At 39.1% G+C, this 19,009-nt stretch overlaps 2 protein-coding genes across 5 annotated transcripts in view; one reads left to right on the top strand and one right to left on the bottom strand.

Annotated features, from left to right (window-relative positions):
* Positions 1–19,009, top strand: part of IQGAP2 (IQ motif containing GTPase activating protein 2) — a 114,031-nt gene that overhangs the window by 68,317 nt on the left and 26,705 nt on the right. The window contains exons 8-15 of one of the 4 annotated variants that reach the window (XM_015848845.2): positions 1,230–1,408; positions 1,993–2,080; positions 2,643–2,806; positions 3,315–3,402; positions 5,741–5,904; positions 6,414–6,574; positions 9,350–9,474; positions 10,964–11,127. In XM_015848845.2, coding sequence (XP_015704331.1) covers positions 1,230–1,408; positions 1,993–2,080; positions 2,643–2,806; positions 3,315–3,402; positions 5,741–5,904; positions 6,414–6,574; positions 9,350–9,474; positions 10,964–11,127 — 1,133 coding nt within the window. The remainder of the gene's footprint in view (positions 1–1,229; positions 1,409–1,992; positions 2,081–2,642; positions 2,807–3,314; positions 3,403–5,740; positions 5,905–6,413; positions 6,575–9,349; positions 9,475–10,963; positions 11,128–19,009) is intronic. The other 3 variants (XM_015848846.2, XM_015848847.2, XM_015848848.2) reach the window with 3 other exon arrangements.
* On the bottom strand, positions 11,261–17,065 carry F2RL2 (coagulation factor II thrombin receptor like 2). Its single transcript, XM_015848850.2, has 2 exons — positions 16,817–17,065; positions 11,261–15,101 (listed from the first exon to the last, which is right to left on the bottom strand). The coding sequence occupies exons 1-2, from the start codon at positions 16,869–16,871 to the stop codon at positions 14,020–14,022; spliced, it is 1,137 nt and encodes a 378-aa protein (XP_015704336.1). The 5' UTR covers positions 16,872–17,065; the 3' UTR covers positions 11,261–14,019.

Below are 19,009 nucleotides of genomic sequence, written 5' to 3'. Positions count from 1 at the left end.
TGTGTATTTTTAGATGCAGATGCAGGGGCTTACACATCTTCACTTTGCCCCTTCAGGCAGACCTTGGTTTTTATAAAGCTGAATGTTGAAGAAAACAGTGTGACTCTCCACATCCCTGTGCCAGCTGCTTATCATTAGAAGAGAATGTTGTACTGACTTGAGCTAGAGAAAACGATTTCATAGCAACTAACGGCTGGGGAACACTTTTCTATTTGTAGCTTGCAGATTTGCAGGGTATGGGAGTAGGGAGACATTTTGTTAGTGACACTGTCTTCCCCAGTTCTCATGGAGATCCTCAATAAAGAAAGGAGAATTATCATCTTGGACAGTTTTAGACATGGCATTTAGGGTTGTGCCCCAATTGGGGAGTCTTAGCTGTATTTTCTAGGTAACAGATTTCACTATTTGAATTTTCTTTTTCCTGCATAAAATCTTTCAGTAACAATTATTTTAAACAATATTTTTAAGTAGTCATATAATCATTTAGGTTTTGGAGAATACTTTTGCTATCATGAAATCCAACCATCCACATAACAAGTCCACTGCTAAGCTATGTCCCAAAGCATCATATGTACTCATCATGTAAGTGTTGCTGTACAGACACAAAGGAGCTTTAACTAAGGGAAGTGACTGAAAATACTTTTGCTGCATGTAATTGCCTTCAAAATGACATGGAACTTGAATAACAAAACTCAACTCATGTTTATACTGTCACCAAACAGCAGCCCCTAGTTGGGAGACAAAAACTAGGAACAGATAGTGGTCATAATGCTACTAAAGCTGCCTTTGAGTAAATAGAGTACATTTGTTGCTGCTGCCTGGGGAAACAAGTGGAAAGTTTATATTATCTTACGCGTATTAAACCATTATTTCAAATAAATTAGAACATGGTACTGACCTGAAGGAACAGAACTTGCATGCAACAACTGACTGAATGGTCTAGAGCTGGACAAAGTTGGACAAGGTGCAGTTAATCTCATAGTCATACATGCGCACTGTTCTTGGATGCTTTTACTGCTACTTCTGTATCTAATGGAGGTATTTCATTGTCTTGCTACAAAAGCTAAGTGAATTCTGGTTAATTAGTGATTTCCCACCATTACTGAAGGGATTTGTATTTCTGTTGTCAACAGCATGTTATCAGTTTATTCCTTTTAAAATGAAGACCAAGGTCAAGGAATGATTTGAATGTTCTAATTGCTTCCTAAAATCTTGGTTTATACTTCTAGTGCATGCTGCAGTGATAGCAATTAACGAAGCTATTGAGAAGGGAATAGCTGAGCAAACCCTTGCAACTCTGAGGAACCCAAACGCAATGTTGCTAAATGTGGATGAGGAACTTGCACAGGATTATCAGAATGAGCTCTTTGATGCTAAAAGGAGAAAACAATCAAGTGCAAGACTTAAGGTATTGGTATTTTATTAGACCTCACGATGTATATACTCCTTTTTGCTTTTCATGCTGTTCTCCTGTGAAAAACAAGCTAAATTAGTTTTAAAAATTGATTTTAAAAATTAAAAAAGACATGGACTAGGGTAAGTAATGGTGATCTAACAAGCAGGCAATTTAGCCAAAGGATAAAACACTGAAAATCTTAAAAAATAAAATTAAAAAAATCATCTGTTTTCCTCTATCACTTAAGAAAAAACAAAACTAAACCAATTTTAAAAACAAAGAAGCGATGCCTTTTTGGGGCATAAAATGTAATCTCTTCCACAGATCTTCAGTGTGAATGTATTTGCTTTGTTTTCACTTGACAGCTACTGTTCTTGACTGCTGCAAAGTGTTGTGCTGTATTTATATGGGTACTTTTCAGAAAACACTTTCAATATTGCGCAATCACGTATCATAATATGCAGATACATGTGGCTACCAAATTCCTTCACAAGTACATTCAGCAAATATTTCAGCTGACGCACTTTTAATGGCTCCTGCTAATGGCTGTTCTCCCACAGAATTTTTCTTGATTACTAACAGTCTTGTTTTCTTAGAATGGCACAATCTCTGAAGAGGAGAGAGATGTCTATGAAGAGCTGCTGACACAAGCTGAGATTCAAGGCAACATCAATAAGATCAACAGTAAGCCATTCAGGATGCTTACAGGAGTGTGCATGTTCTACCAGATTCCAGCTGAATGTCACTTGAACCCACAGGAACAAACAATAATGCTGTGGAAACCTATAAAACATACAAAATATATTGTCTGTCTGATAGGTTTTTCTTCCTGCTGCTTCTCTACTAATCATTTGGGGGCTAATGTCTGTTTGTTTGTGAGTATTGCTACAAGGATTCCTGAGTTCAGAATCTAATCATTTTTGCCTGCTTTGTTTCTTCATGTTTGAGATCCTTCCATGTGCAGTTTACTGTAAATTTTGACCCCCTCTTCTATATAGATCCAAAATATGTTCATAACCTGTTAGTTAGCAGTCGTTAAATTGCTCCCACATGGGCTCATACAGAGCCAGAAACTTATTTTTTTCTGGTAGGATTTGTTTTTGACAATATAGTCTCACTGTTTTTACTAAAACTGAGATGCTGACAGCCATGGGCTTTTTTTTTTCCTTTTTTTTTTTTAATTTTTTTTTTTTATTTTGGCAAAAAGTGTGTATTTGCTGTTTTATAAGCATTGTTTTCATTTCAGTTCACATAGCTTTAGTCCAAGTGAATGAGGCTATTGACCGGCAAGATGAAATGGCACTGATGGCAGGTTTGAACCATCCTGCTTTGAGCCTACTTGAAGTTCTGCCACAAAATTCCTCTTGGTACCTGTTGCAATTGTGTGATTCTAAAGAACAGAAAATGCAGGTAATTGAGTAGAATGGCTACTAAGCATCAGTTTTACTTTTTGATCTTTTTTCGAAGCTGGCAGGAGCCAGAGAGTAATTGCCCAACTCTGCTTCCAGCATCACTTAAGAAAGAGCTTTATCGAGGTTTTACAATAACTACTGTACTAATCAATACCAAAGTAAATGCATTTGCTCCTAAGAGCACAGCGCACTTTTAAGTATTTACTAAGAAATCAGAAAAATATTTGAGATGTGGCATGAAAGCCCCAGTAATGCTTGTTATAATTAATCTTTTAAGCTTGAATACAACACAAGATAAGACTGAGCAACTAACAAGTAAAAGCTCTGGTGGAATTGAATTTCAGGGAGAAAATCACAGGGAAAAACTAACGTTATGTGTACTGTGATATTTGTATTGCCTATTTAAAAAATACATATTCAAATCCTAGTGTGCCATTGAGGGTTTTTATCCCTTTTCTCCCAACACACTTACAAGCATAATCAAATCTTTTTTTTCCTGATGTTAGATAGCAGGGGTTCCAAATATGCTCGACAAAAGTGAAATACAGAAAGAAGTTAGTGTTGCCAATGCGGAAGCTGAGGCTCACAAGCTTAGTGAGTAACTGTTTTAATACTCATTTTTTAGCATCGCCATTTAATTACTTTAAGACGATTAATTCAATCTACAATTCTTTGCATTTTTAATCTGAAACCATGTGCATTTTGTTTTGTAACTGTTCTGAGTCACAATTGCCAAGTCACCAATCTATGCTACATCGGATATATTCTTTTTACCTGAGGTAGCTAACATCTTTATTTGAATAACTTAAGCTACTGGTAAAAAAAAAAAACATTGGCTGAATACAACCTGAATACAGTGCATGGCTTGATGGCTTGAATAGCATTAATCCTCACATGGGTGTGATGACCATCATTGTAGTATTAAAATAGAACAATCAAGTCGAAGAATATTTTCCAATCATGCTGAAGAAAATTATTCTCAATTTTAGATGCACATATCTGATCTGTTCTTAGACTGAGAATGTCACAGTAGAAAGGTTAAGAGAGATACAGTTTTTAAAAATATAGTTAAGGGGGATCTAAATTTGCAGTGCATGTACTGTTTTGTTTCACTGGAAACTTCTTTGCTAGGAGATTCAGCTTTGTTAAACTGCTGTCATTTCGTGCTACATCTGAGCATGGCTTAGTGGCTGTTTTCTGTATTTCCAGTGCTTTGAATCCAGGCTAATTGCTTTTGTAATGCAACTTGAAGGTGGTATAGTGAGGTCAACCTAAGGCAGAAGTGCAGCTAGACTTATTAGCTTGAATGTTAGCCTACCTTTGATTGGTTAGGCATGGTGAGCAGTGCTCCACTCTTTAAAGGGGTGCTCCTTTGCAAGGGAAGTTAGAAGGAAAATTGTGAGTTGTGGAAAGCAGTTACAGTGACTTAGAGAGCAACTCATTTATCATGTTTAGTTTCAAAAGGGGGTGGGGGAGAATGTGAACATTTTAGTCTGTGTTTTGCAGTCTGCATGCTTAGTTCCTGAACTAGGAGCGGACAGTTACTGACTACAGAGCTAGTCTTAGTTCAGTTGTGGACTCTAAGTCTTCTCTGAGTCTTCTCCTCTTTCATCTTTTCTCTAAAGAAGCATGCGTGCATGCAGTAGCTTTGAGAGCCTTTGCTGTCTCTAACCACGGCCGAAGCCAAAAAGGGGCCTTTGAGAATAACAAGTTCCTGTCCAACCATGCTTCAGAGCAATTGAAATGAAAGGCGAAGAGCTTGTCTAGGTGGGACTGCTTACTTAGAGGTTTTCAAAGTCTTAATCCTTGTTAAGACCTAAGTGTTGCTGCATGCATGAATTGTGAATGGTATCTGCTGGACAAGCACTCTTGTATGGACTCGAGCAGTCAGCAGTGACTAAAAGCATTCCCTGGGTAAGAGGGTAAAAAAAAAAATAGATAAGGTAGAGGAAATGGGAATTATTTTGCTGATGGAAATGACATTTACATAATTGTCATTCTTTACTCTGCCATATGCACTCTAACCTTTAAGGTTGTTTCCCTTTGCGCAAGGCTGAGGTGGTACCTTGTGCAATATCTCCCAGGGTGTGTTCTGGCCTGAGTTTCCTCAGAATTGGCTCTTCCTGGTGTGCAATTACAGCCACTGACTAAGCTGGGGGTGTTGCCAGGTTGCTGTGGGTGCCCAGGTCGGAAGTGTTTTTCTGCTGATGTTCAAACGTCTTGAAGTATATTCAACCAAGTAGAAGCTGTTCAGGGATTTATGTCTGCATTCTCTCTGGTGGTTTGTTTGACATAAAATGTGAGCTGTAGACTGTTTCTGGATGGTAGTACTTGTGAAGAATGACTTTCCAGATTTCAATGGACTAGGGATGGCACACATGCCTAGAAGTTTTTTTATGTGTTCTTTCCCCCTCACTGTAGCCAGCTAAAAGCCCACTGTCAGCGTTATTCAGCAGATTTCTTCCAGGCCTCCTGAAGTGGAGTCAGAACTGCCATCGTTGCAGGACAGGCTTGTTCTGGATGTCTGAGTTAGGTTCTGCGAAAAGGAGGAGGTGAGGGAGGAGGTAGTACACTAGGAAGCAAGTGTTTGTACTGAGGTGGGACTGCAGTAATTGAGATGACATATTGAGCAGTGCAGAGAGACATGCCATCCTTCTCAGGACAGGTGAGATTCCTGGTTTGGATTAAAGGTATCATAGAGGATCCCGAATATTTAAAAATCCAGACGATTTTTATAGTCCTCCATTCAATTATTTGCTGAAATTTTTTGAATAGACACATTTTGCAAAATTCAGTGGTTTATCTTAATCTGAGACTTTTCTCCAGTGACAGAAAATGATTTTCTTTGGATAACCTAACTGTCATCTACCTGGCATAGAAAGCAAGTGGCGTATGGAAATTAATAGGTTTTTCTTTCCCTGCTGTTCTCTAGAACTTATAGCAGTTGACAATATCAATACTGCAATTCGTAACTGTGATCCTAGTAAAACACTGATTGCACTGATGAAACCGGAGGCGCAGCTGCCTGTTGTTCACTCATTTGCTGCTGCTGTCTATCAGACTGAGCTGTTCAACCTCCAGCAACAGAACGCTGTGGTAAGAGTGAAATGCTTGTGACCTGCCTCTGATATTACATACTCAAGCTGTGGAACAGCATAAACATAGCATGTTGTCATGTAAAGTCAGACTTAATTCTCTCTTTGTGGTGTTACATGTATTGCATGACTGTTTTCAATCGAATTGGCAATATTGAATCACAAAAGTCATTTCTTGACACACTTTGCTCTGGCTGAGCTGCTGTGTTGCAACAAATGGACTTTTTTAATTGTTGCATGCTTACTGAGGACTAACTCTGTACACAGCATAGAAAAATAACCCCTCCTATGGCAGTATGGGACTGTGGGGCAAGGGGCCCAAAGGATGTGTAGCAAACAGTGAGCTCTCTCAGTGGTGTGTTAATGTGACGTGACTGTGACCAGGATATATGTCTTAGTACTTCAGTCCTAAATCAAGTCCACCTCACTGATGGTATCTGGGCTGTCTAACTCAGATTCATTACACTGCTTATTTAGCTTCCTCACTTGAGGTACATTATTATCCTACAGAATTACCTGGCACACGATGAACTGTCTGTTGCAGTAGAAATGTTGTCAGCTGTTGTGTTGCTAAACCAGGCCTTGGAAAACAAGGACATCCAAATGATAAGGAATCACCTCAGAAATCCATGCATTGGCTTCAGTAATCTGGAAGAGGAAAACTTTCAACGGTAAAAGTTCATTTTGTCTTGTCTAGAGGAAACTTGGCAAGCTCTGCAGAAGGATAAGTAGGCATTTCACTAGGTGGGCTGTCTGTGCTATGACTATGAAGCTGTAAAGGCTGCAAGATAATTATCTCTGTAATATGTTAATAGGACAAAACATAACAAATACCAAGCTGCTTGAGTGTCCCTAAGTGGAAGCAGTCACACTGTCAAATATTTGAGAGCAAGAGCTTATGCAAGGTGAAGGGAAGTTATTTTCAGAAAGCAAACATTAAGACCTGAGAAGAATTTCTGTGGAGACTAGCATAGAAACCAACCGTAGCTGGAAACTGTTAATCAGTTACCTATTCACAGTACTGGTGGAGGATCTTTGGAATGTGATAATATGCTTATACCTAAAGGTCAAGGAGACCCCTTGGACCCAGGCTAACTCTGTTTTTGTTGTTTTGTTTTTTTTTTTTCACTCAAAATCTGCAAGGATCTCAAAAATGTAGTGCAGTCCTGCTTGCTAAAAAGCTGAGTACGTTACTGTGGCACACATGCATGTTCAAAGCTAGGATGTATCCTGCACTTAGCTGCCAGCTGCTTGCACTGCCACGTGTCTGACTTGTCAGAGCCATGAGCTGCTGCTGTGCTCCTTTGCTTATCTGCAAAAGAAAATTAGCAGGCAGCTCTAGGGCCTGTGCAGGACCTGAGGCCCCCACCTGTGGGCATGTTCTTACCACCTGTGTGTGGGTGGTGGAAACCTGAGTGCTATTGGAGAGTGTCATAGGGACAGCAGTGACCTGGTCACTGAAGGTCTTCACAAGGGTTCGTGAATGTGAAAGTCAGGGTAGGAATAATAGGCTAGTTTGTGGGGTTGAGGGAGGGAAAGATCTGTGGTGACTTGGAGAAATGGCAGAATGCTGTGAGGTGGAGCAAGATTTATGTTCCATTTGGGTTCTGCTTATGTCAGGAATACCTGTGGGAGAGAAAACATAAAAATGGGCCCCAAAGCATTCAGACAGTGATTTTAACTGATGGCACTATGGCCTGTTAAAGTTGTCAGTCAGTACAAATGGAAGACTAGGAATTAATTAGATTGAGGAATAAAATAAAGCTACAGTGACATTGTATAAATCTGGGCTGCAGGAAGACTTAACGGCACAGTGTCAAAAGGGGTTAAGTAGAGCTAGAGAAATTTCTGTGAGGGAAATACTCAGTGGCTTTCTACTGGAAGACACGCACTTGTTAAGGAAATGCCTTTCCTAGGACATGAATCTTCAGTGGAAATACAGAACAGACCTGCAAAATTGCACATGTTGTGGGAAAAGTTAATAATAGGAATTGCTAGGTTATCACTAATTCAGTTATTTTCTTACAATAACTGAAGTGAGGGAAAAAGTATGGAAATTAGGACATACAAAGTTTAGTACTTAACTGAGGAACCACCTTCTTACAAAAGATTTAATAAGTGGGACTTATTACTAAGCACTTAATAAGATTTCAAAATAGAGTGAATAAATCAATGGATTGCAGAGCTTTTCACAACTGTTAAACATGGACATTCATCCTCCCACTTGGAATCCCTTAAATGTAGTCTGCTGAATGCTTAGAAAACACATCAGAGCAGGAAATAGTTCTTATCTATTTTTCTAGCAGCCACTCATTTCAGGATACAGATGAAAATAGGGGATGTGTGTTTTGCCTGACTCATGGTGGTAGCTGAGTATTTTAATCAGGAATATTAGAATTATTTAACTTGCATGTGTAGGTGCTGTGAAGGTTTCCCGCACAACTTGGTTTGTGATCCTTCTACTAATCGCTGACTCAAGCGACAAAGCTTGCGCTTGGAGGACATTGATTTGGGTGTAGAGGAACATTATTCATGTCTTCTCTCTTCCTATGGCCCATCATCCTCTACATGCAAGACGCAAAGTTTTCTTCTGAGCAGGAGGGGCTGCTACCTAATATTACGAGGTCTCACATTCTGCTTTTTTACTTAGTGTAGCCAGAAGTTGGCAACAGTTTCTCCCAAATTCATCTGCAATACTATGCTGTAAAGGACCTGCCCAGCTTTGCCAGTTTCCCTTAGGGGAAAAATGAGGACTGAAGCAAGCTTCTGCTCCTGATGGATTCCTATCAGAGAGGATCTAGAATAGTTCAGGGCAGATGGTGAAGAAAAAAGACATCATATTTTGCTATAGTTTTCTGTCAGGAAGAGTTAAGAAAAAAAAAAAGAAAAAAGAAAAAAAAAGTCATTTTAAAATCACCTATGAGGAGAAATATTTGAGATTTTTTTCTAAGAGCTGTAGTGCTCACCATGCACTGTATCCCTGCCTCTGTAACAGAACTTGGGTGGGCCACCAGTATATACACCGTGGTTTATTTTTCCTCGTTAGGGTACTGAAAATTTTCAATTTTTCTAGGAGTTAAATACAATTGATAACATGAAATCGTAATGGACTGTGGCAGTCCCTGAGAGTACTGATATCTCCTGCTTAACATAGTATCTGGGGGAGAGGCAGCCACTTCCTGAAATGATATCATCATCACTTTGCCAAGAAGAATGCTTAGAATTAACATGTTGGGTCAGTTTTTCACATCCCAAAATATGTGTGTGACCAAGAAAGCACCTTGCATGTTTCTGTAATTTCTGGCAGGAGATGAGTTGGTCTGATAATCATTGGATTCCAATTCATTGGAAAAGTCATTAAATGATGGATGATACATCTGACTAATTCTTAATGGCAATTTACCTTGTGTATGAAATACACTTATGTATTTTATATCTTCTTATAGTTATGCTGATACACTATTGTCTATTAAGTCAGAGGCTTCATCTCAAGGCCAAGATTATTTAAGCTGGAATGATATCCAGAACTGCATTGACATGGTTAATATGCAAATTCAAGAAGAAAATGAAAGTAAGTAATTCTTCCTATACATTGGCAACAGAGATGGTAATCTGGTCCTCAGGGCACACATTTCTGTGCTAAATGGCCTTATACAGACTCTGATCAGTAGAGAAAGCTGTTAAATAATTTTGAATACCTGTTGATCTTCAAATCCACTTGAAGTATTTCTGGTTATGTTGCATCTGGCTCAGATACATCCTAGGATGCCTACCATCTGCAGCATTACAAATGCTGTGGTTCAGGATGCTTGTCAGTATAGATCAGTATTTGATCTGGATGGTATTACTGCAGGGATTTTGCAGAAATTGGAAGCCAAAAGTATATTGGAGGATAGGGTCAGAAAATAGGTTACACCCCATGTAAAACCATGTTTGGTTAATTGATTTCCAAGCCCTTGTTTTTCACCAGAGTTTGTGGGAACTGCAGAAGTGCAACAGTCTGCCCTGATCTCCTTTCGTGTAATTTGAAATTCCTATCTGAAAGAAAAGTTTGTTGTGTACACTCTAATATAAATCGTTTTGGAGAGTATTTCTTTCACTTAAGTGCGACTGTATATCCCAGTCTGGGATATAAGTGTTTTTTTTCAGTGGGCAAAATTACTTTTTGTGACTCTCTGCTTCACTGGAGTCATGAATAGGTGAAGAAGGCCTTGAGAAAGATGTTTCTACATTAGCAGTCAGTCTTTAATGCTGAGAATTCTTTGCAATGTAATTCCAGTGGAACAGTCTCTCACAGGTCATGAGGAACCCTTGGCCAGTGCCCTTGTGGGGCAGCTTGACTTTTGTGCAAAATCTCCTTAATCAGAGCATCTCCACGCTGTTTTGGAGAGGGAATATATTATCACTGTAAATGAGAACAGTCTTGACTCCTGAAGAAAATGAGTCAGAGGTTTTATTAAGTACATTGTGTGATGTGGCTGTAGTCAGTGTCCACAGGTCTAAACAAAATCAAGCTGATCTCATAAGGTCAGCGTTGTCAGTTTGACTGGGGGGGGGTGAAGTTTAAAGAAATTAGGTTAAGGTTCAACATAATGTTGTAACTCGTAGGTCAGTATGTACATAACCTCTGAAATTAGTGTTTCAAGAGGTCTAATTCCCAATCACTTAACAAGTCTTGAGTCTGTACACTGGCACATCCAGCCAGTGCATTGGTACACACATAGATAACAGTGTCCAGTATTTCTTTAAGCTTCTCAGAGCTCTTTGTGCCCTGCTGAGTAAAGTCAATTTTCCATTTTATTTTTTTATTTCTTGGTAATGGTAGAATGTTCTGTGGATAGACAAGTTCAGTGGAGTGAATAAGTGTGGCAGAAAGGAAATCTGTAGAAGTCAATATCTTCACACAAATAACTGAAGAAAATAAATCAGTTGCTGTTGCTGCTTCTGCTTCTTTTGACTTGATTTTTCTTTTCTATGTGTTACTGCTTTGTTTGTATCTGTTATGTGATAAGCTGTATCTCACTGACAACTACGCTCGTAATAAAATTTCTGTTTCATAGGAATTATTGCAATTGACCACATTAATGAAGCAATAGACCAAGGAAATGCTGAAAAAACTCTAGAAGCTCTACTGATGCCCACAGCCAAGCTGCAAAATGTGAGACCAGAAAATGCAAAGCATTACCAGGATGTTCTGCACCATGCCAAAACACAGAAACGCAAGGTTAGAGCTGTTGCCTTCTGTCAGAAATGGAATGCCAATTCTTTTTATTTACATGTGTTCTTGTCCTGTTCCTGCAGCGTTTGGATTAGTTGTATGAATGATTGTAAATAAGCCAGAGACAAGAAACATGCACTGAGCACTTTTCTTCTAGAGTTTATTCTGAGAGTCACAGGACATTAATTATCAATTAATTAACAGTAAGGTTCATTCTGTAACTGTTATGTATTTGTGAAAGGATCTAGTTACTAGAGATAATTAGGCAGGTAGTTATAATATAGATGGGAATTGAGGTTTCTGCTTGAAAAGTACTCAGTCATGCTGAGGAGAATATGTTCTCTGGGAGCTGTTTTGCTGAGGAACCTCAGTTGCTGAAATCTGACAGTCTGTAGTAGTGGTGTTTCTCTTCTGCCCTTGTTGTGCAACGACATGCCTGCCATCTTGTACATGCCTTCAGCTTCAGCCGATCTCAGCAGGATGCTGGTATCCACTTCCTCAAAAGCAGTGCCCTGGTTGTCATCACAGCTTAGGGAAGTATAAACACAGATCAGCCTAACAATTTGCAGGATTTGACTGAAGGGATCATTAGCTAAAGCTCATAGTCCAGCCCATAAAATATTCCCGGTGTTTCAAGAAGATGCCTAAAATTCACGTAATACATTCCTAACATCAGCTGGAAAAAATCCATGCACAATGGCTTGTAGAAACACCTCCCAGCTATTTTGCCACCTTACCTGCAGTACCTGCTATGAAAATTTGTGTTTCTGTCATCCACTGGCAGAGCTCTTGAACTGGGTGTTGCAGTCTTGCTTGGGTTCTCTTATAACGTCAGGTTTCACTGATCATCTGATGCTGAAAACTCTCCTCCCTTGATGTGTGCTGGTTGTTTTCTTTATAGTCCTTTGACAAATACTTAAAACATCAGTTTTTATATGCAGCAATTTATTTTAAATAAACCAAACAACTCTGTTTAGGGAGAGAGTAAGGCTCTGTACTGTGTATGTTCCTAAAATAAATATTCAGACACATTAATTGAAGTTATTTCTCTAACTTCTGAATAGGAATATGGATATCACTTTCCTTAAGATACGATTTAGACTGAACTTCAAAAATAATCAAAACAGAATTGCAAAGGCTGTGCAATAAACTCCAGTCTTTATCAGCCCTTTACTTTTTTTATCCCTGTTTATAATGCAGATTGGTCTTTAACTGTGTTTAACATGTTTTAAGAGTGAGCCGTGGCATAAGGGAGTACTTGATTTATAATAGTCAGATAGAGTTGACTGTGAACTTCCTGTATTCCAGTGTCTGGAAAACAGATGGATCGAAACTGCTGGCCTGTTCTGACCATGCGTTTGTCACGTACCCCTGGCTGAAGTGGCCTCATCTGTGCAGAATCTAGTTCCTATAGCAGTTAGATGATACCTTCTTGATCATCATCAGAAAATACAAACATGGAATTCATTTATTCCTATAACTTTGTACGATTGCTTCTAACAGTTCTCATAGCCATTTCAAATCAAGTGTGTTCAAGTCTCATTGAAAAGAAACCCTGTGTTTAGGAAGTGTTCTGGGTGCCTGAAATGTTGAACAACTGTGCCATACTTTGATGTGCTTCCTGCGTTGTGTGGTAGACACACGGGCTTTACAATTAAGCTGGATTTTTGTTGTTTGCAATAAGTGGTTAACATCTGGATTATTTAAAAGCTATAGTTAAATGGTGTTCTTGTGCATGTTGAGGGAATGACACAATTTAAAATAAATTAGGAGTCAGAAGAAATTGAACAGGTAGAGCCTCACCAGACTGCAGATTACTTGGAGGCACTTCCCATTTTCCAATGCAAGTGACTTTATTTTTAAGTTTCTCATAATACTATTATCAAGTGCTTTGTATTTGTTTCACACAGTTAGTTACAAATGTCCATTAATCACTGAGCTTATTTGTAAGATCTTATACTCTGCATCTGTAGGTCTTGAGCTAATATAAATGTGAAGATAACCATTTACTTTCCTAACATGGACAATTAATCACATCTTGCTTCAGTTCTTGTAACACTAATTATTTCCTGTGAGGATGTGGAAATATAGAGGATGCTACAAAATAGCTTTCCTGTTTTGCTTACCAAGCAAGAAGAAAGCATGTCTGGATTCACAGTGATAAGGCTTAGCTTCCAGCAGTCCTTGTGGGTTGTAGGAGTGCAGGTGCTGACACAGTGGAAGAACAAGTCTCCAGAGTAAAGCTGGTTAAGCAGCCTCAAAGGAGATGCTTCCTTGGAAGCATGTCAAGTTCTGCTTTTAAGGCTGCAGATGTAGATGTACTTCCAACCTAATGGGACTGCAACTCTTTATTTCTAATATCCAGAGCAGAATTTGCTCTTGGCTGTGTGCCATAATGTTTCTCCATTGCTCTGTAGCCCATGAACACCTAGTGCTTTTGCTCATTCCCATTCCCACTGTATCAAAACCTCATATTCACATTAATCCTGCAGTGATTGTGGGCACAAAGAACATATAAAGTGTTCCAAGTTAGGAATGGGCTTTAAAAGTGCTGTTCAGTTATGGATTCCTCTCTTATTCAGAATCTGTGGTGACTAATATTATAGTGTTTTCTCTGTGGCCATGAATTTGATCTTCTCAGAAGGAAGTTCTCAGCTGCTTCCCTGAATCTCAGTAGATTCACCAGACATCATGCCACACACAACAAAATTATCAAGCTGGAGAAGTATATTTGAGGATGCTTCATGTGTGGTGTTTGGGAGAAGTAAATTTCACTGAGATCATGATTTAACAACCTTAGAATTTTTTTAGATTTAATTATCAAATTTGGGGTTTATTGCTACCTGGGTTAGTACTACATAAAGTCATAATTCCGATAATATAAATATAGAATAAAGTTCATGTTTCTCTGGATATTTTAACCATTGTTAGATATATATTGGATTGACTTCGTATTTTTGACATTAGAAAATAAAGGAAAGGATCAAGACAGCTGTTTAAGCTGCTAAGGCATAAAGCTATTAGATAAAAAGAATACAAATTATCTGTGTTGTAGTAGTAATAGTTGATATGATGAATAATAAGAATAATATTGCTTGGTACAAAGCAAATAGCAAAGATGGTAAGGATCAAAAGACTGACTTTCACATACCAGAACCACTCGTGAGTCTTGAGTGTTCGTATAATTGAAACATAGCAGAAAATGATGATTGCAAGAGGCATTAAGAATCCAAAGATAGCTAAAGAAACATAGTAGTAGAACTGGAAAGAAGATATGCTTTCACAGGTGCTATGCACATCATGGCAGGTGTAAATGCCCAGTTGCTTCACATAATAGCTTTGCTGCATTATGCAGAGTGGGAGCATGTATAAAAAGACGATGGTCCACACAGTGGCACAGACAGCAATGGCATAGGTGCGTTTTGGCAGGCTCTTGTAGGTGAAAGGGTGAACGATGGCCACGTAGCGACTGACACTGATGCATGTGAGCAGCAGAATGGAGCAGTACATGTTGCCATAAAATACCACTGTTGTAGTTCGACACATAATTTCTCCGAAAATCCAGTTGTTCTTGTTGATATGGTATGCTATTTTGAATGGCAGCATGATGCAGAAGAGCAGATCCGAAACAGCCAAGTTTGTGTAGAGTATGGCAGTGCACACAGACCGGATCCTGAAGAGCAGCATCCACAAGATGATAGCGTTAGATGGTACACCCAGTAAAACAGCGCTGAGGTAGACAGTGGGTATTAGCTTGGTGCTCAGAGAACTAGTCAGGTATTCCAACGTGGTGTTGTTCACTTCTGTTAAAGTGGAGTCATTGTACTTCTTCACAGAGCTTTTGTTTTCCTTGGTATGGATTGTCTTTGTCTCCCCTTCTATAACATGAGGTGGGATGTAATCATAGTCTCTTTGTGAAATTCCACGGAAAGTCTTGATAAGAGACACAGTTTTAATTGCAGAATCATTCAGCGAAGACTCTAAAGTTCAAAACAAGAAAAAAAGTTAAAACAGTTAAAATAGGCGAACTAATGGGTTGGGAATATAATTTGCCTTCAAGTGAAAAAACAACCTGTGTTTATAAAGTTTGGTGGTGCTCCCTGTTGCTTGGCTGTTCAACTGCTCATGAACAATCTTTATTTATTTGTAATTTCGAACCCAACTTTGAAAATTCATTGTGAATGTAATGCTAAACAGACTTTTCCTGCTCATGAGGTGCTTTCAGTCATCCTTATCAAAGTTGTCCAACACCAGTTTAAAGGTTACCTTGTATGTAAGCTTTTGCAAGGTGGTAGCAGTATTGGTTATTTGTTATATAAGAAGCAAATTTGGTCTAGACTTGGTAAGAATTTCCAAGCAAACGGCAGTGCTGTCCTTGTCACTTAGTGAATGAAATACATGACTGGAGAAGATGGAAAGAGCACAGGCTGGAAATTTCAAATTTGAAAATAATTCTAAAAATAATTTTGGTCTCGCACACCAAATTAAGATTACGTTCCTGTATTGGATTCTGACTAAGGCAAAACTAAGACCTTTCAGCACCTTGTACGTGAGGAATGATGGTCCCAGAACCTGAATGCGAACATTTACACTGATGTTAGATCAAGCTCACTGGAAGGTGAATAAAATTTCTCATGCACCAGGAATATGTTTTGAATCAGTAAATATCAGTGACTTGTGAGCAAAGCCAGTGATGCTGGTTAACTTCTACTGATGCCTGCTCGTCAGTGCTTGTTGGAGAGCTTTGTAAAGGCATCTACATTTCCTACTGAAGTATGAATGTGTTTCACACATAGTCTGAAAATATTTTATTTTGCAGAATAACTGTTGTAGAATCAACAGCTGCATGAAGAATTCTTGCATTAAAAAAAGAAAGGAAAAAGAAAAAAAGAAAAAAAGAAAAAAAAAAAGCCTTGGCTGTGTTTAATGCCAGAAGGCTTCACGCAAGGCACAGAGCATGGATCTTGAAACTGAAATTTGGAAGCAAACTGAAATTTGAATGAAAACTTGGGGGTGCTTCCAGCTTGAAACAAAACACGGAAAATAGCTTTATTCAGACTCATTGCTGTGAATCTGGCAGTTTTTTGGTAGAGCTTTTAGAAGTCATAATTAGTACACCTCCATCCCTTTTACTAATCTTTGGGGTGATTAATAAAAAAATAATTTCAGATGCCATTTAAAAGTTAGGTGCAAGTATGCATATCTGTTTTTATACAAAATGTAGTTTTTAAAATGTCTTCATTTGGAAGCAGCTGTCGTTTTAGTGAATTAAAAAGCAACTAGACTTACTGTTCAGTTATTTCAGTGATTTTTTTTTGTCACAACAATTCTCAGAAAATTTCCTTCTAATAACGTGGTCTGAGGCTGCAGTTCTGTTGAACGTTTCAAAGTGGAAGGAACAAGACTGTACAGGTTAAAGAGTATCATCTCACTACAGAAACATGAGATATGTTTTTCAGGACGGAAAGAATGATCCCTTAGGTAAAAACCCCTTACTGAAAATGACTGGGAAAGAGGAAGGTAGTCCAAGGTATCACTGAAATGGAATGAAGTTCTGCCTAAAGTGAAACTTGCTGGAGTATAGCAAAATGCAACGGTGTGTGCGCAGCCCATTAAAGCCAGTAAAGCACCAGTGTTATCAGAAAGCAAATGTTATCATCTAAAGTAGAAAGCTGATACAGAAAGGAGGACTGACCTGTTGTAAGAGTTGATGTTAGAGAGAGCAGTCCAGTGAAAACCAGAATCTTCATTGTAGTTTTCTAAATCCAGATACCAAAAAAAAAAAAAAAAAAAAAAAAGGCAGCGCAGTTCTAGTTCATCTCAGAGGCGGGGGGGATTTTCTTCCCTCTGTAAGGCACTAAGGCACAATTGATCTGTCCTCCAGAAGCATCCTGTAGGCATGAGATTTATGGCAAGGAGCTAGTTTGTTCTTTGTCTACTACAGCAAGAGGGTGTGACGTATCCAAATATGCACACATGACTCAGTTTCAGCCTCTGCCCAACACAGAGATTAAATTGCTTTACAGCAGCAGTTTAACTCCTAATTTACCACAGCCCTGAAGGTGATGGCAGTGGAGGGAAAGGGAAGTTCAGCTGGAATTTCTATGTACAAGTGTTTGGGGAAAAAGGTACCTTCTGGAAAACTGTTTACTAAAGGCTCAGACGTCACACCCCTGGACTAGAAATTCTGTACTGCTGAACTCTGTATGCTTCCTGGGGAGAGGCCAGAAGTGGGGAAGAGTGTGGTGATCGTGGTTTAGAAAATGCAGAGGCGAAAGTAAACCTCAGGGATACACATATGCCTTAAGACAGTGTTGCTGTGCTTCAGTTCCTCTGCATCCACCTAACAACCAGCTGTGTCTGCATCTCAGCCCAGCTGTTTGCTCTATTCAGGACATTTTACCCCCTTTTGCAGCCTCTCATAGTTTTACCTCATTTGCTGTTCCGTTGATCCCTTCCTGTTCCTCTGCCTGTGTGGGTGTTTTCTGTTGTTTTTTTAAATTCACTTCCATACTCCCCTCCCACCACTCCCACCTAAGCCAAGAAACAGTGGCTTTCTTCCAGCAGACAAAATTATTGTGAGTTCTGGTCTAGCTTCCAAGCTAGTGGCAAGGCTCAGTATAAACAGGGCTTGGCTCCAGAACAAAATCTGTATCTGTTTTTCTATTTAATGTGCTGAAACTGAACACCAGATAAGAAATTCTTCTCAGTTTCGCAATTCATTGCTATAAATTCAGCCATAGTTTGGGAATTGAGTAAATGCACACTCAAAAATTAACTCCAGCTTTCTACTACGCCTGTGTGCATCCACTGTCATGCTATTGCCTAATACTACTTGACTTTATTTAGATATTTTAGTGTATGTTTACACAGAGGATTGAAACAGAGGTGTTTTTGTGCCATTTTTTACCCTATTTTCTTTGCAATTTCTATGGATAATATATTTCTTGAATTTTTGACCTAGAGTTGGTCTGTATGACAGCAATATCCACTGTGAAGATGGTTCCAGGAGCTGTTTGACTTTTTCTCGCTTTTATTTTCCAATATATTTATGTATGCGTGTATATGTTCCTATATTTTGTTTGAACCAGTACATTGCTGTTTCTGTCATCATCAGACTCTTTTAGGTCTCTCACACTTACTGCATCTGTGGACAGAACCTGGTGCAGCCCAGAGCTTCATGGGGTCCCACCTGTGCAGACCTTGTGCTGGCAGTTTTTGTTGCAAACTTGTACCTGTGGCTGTTAATGCCTGCATTCTTCCAGACGTAATTCTGTTCATTGTAGCCATAAGCTGGAAGTAGCAGAAGGATAAGGGTTATCTTGTAGGAAGCACCCTCTCTTGTAGTTTGCGTATGTTCAAGAGGTGTCTGGATGAGGAGCTACAAGATATGGTTTAGTGGTTTGCTGTAGCTATGGTAATGGGAGAGGGCGATCTCTAGGACTAGATGATCTTGTAGGTCCGGTCCTTTCCAACCTTATGGTTCTATGGAGTCATCATGCAGGGTCAGCTTGTAGAAAGTGAGACCTCCTGTGCCACTCAGCTCCTGAAACCTTTGCCATCCAAGCTAAACCTGCGCTGGCTTTTAATGCCAGCTTTTGCCAGCATTTTCTTATGTAGCCTGTACTCACACACTCTTCTCGAACAATAGATTTAGAAAGAGAATCAAATTCCTCTGTGCTGCTGATGCTCCTATCACAGGGCAGGCTGATATTTGCATTTATTTAATGCTTCAGTTACTTTGCTTATGGGTTACAGAAATGGAGATATTTCCATCTCTGTTTAAAATTTCTATTCATCTTGCAGGATGGAGTCTTCTATGTGTGAAAGCTTTGAAAACTTCTGTTTGAGCAGCATTTTAATCTACTTAGCAATGGAATATGAGCTT

This window comes from Coturnix japonica, chromosome Z, assembly GCF_001577835.2.
Source record: "Coturnix japonica isolate 7356 chromosome Z, Coturnix japonica 2.1, whole genome shotgun sequence".
NCBI classification, from domain to species: Eukaryota; Metazoa; Chordata; class Aves; order Galliformes; family Phasianidae; genus Coturnix; species Coturnix japonica.
Note: the sequence above shows the minus strand (reverse complement) of the source record. Positions and strands in the feature narration are given on the sequence as shown.

What these genes read in the sequence shown, in the direction of transcription:
- F2RL2 (XM_015848850.2), bottom strand. Translation starts at nt 16,871, where the DNA reads ATGAAGATTCTGGTTTTCACTGGACTGCTCTCTCTAACATCAACTCTT. An exon ending in AACATCAACTCTTACAACAG is followed by an intron (nt 15,102 to 16,816) that starts GTCAGTCCTCCT and finishes TTTGAACTTTAG; the next exon opens with AGTCTTCGCTGAATGATTCT.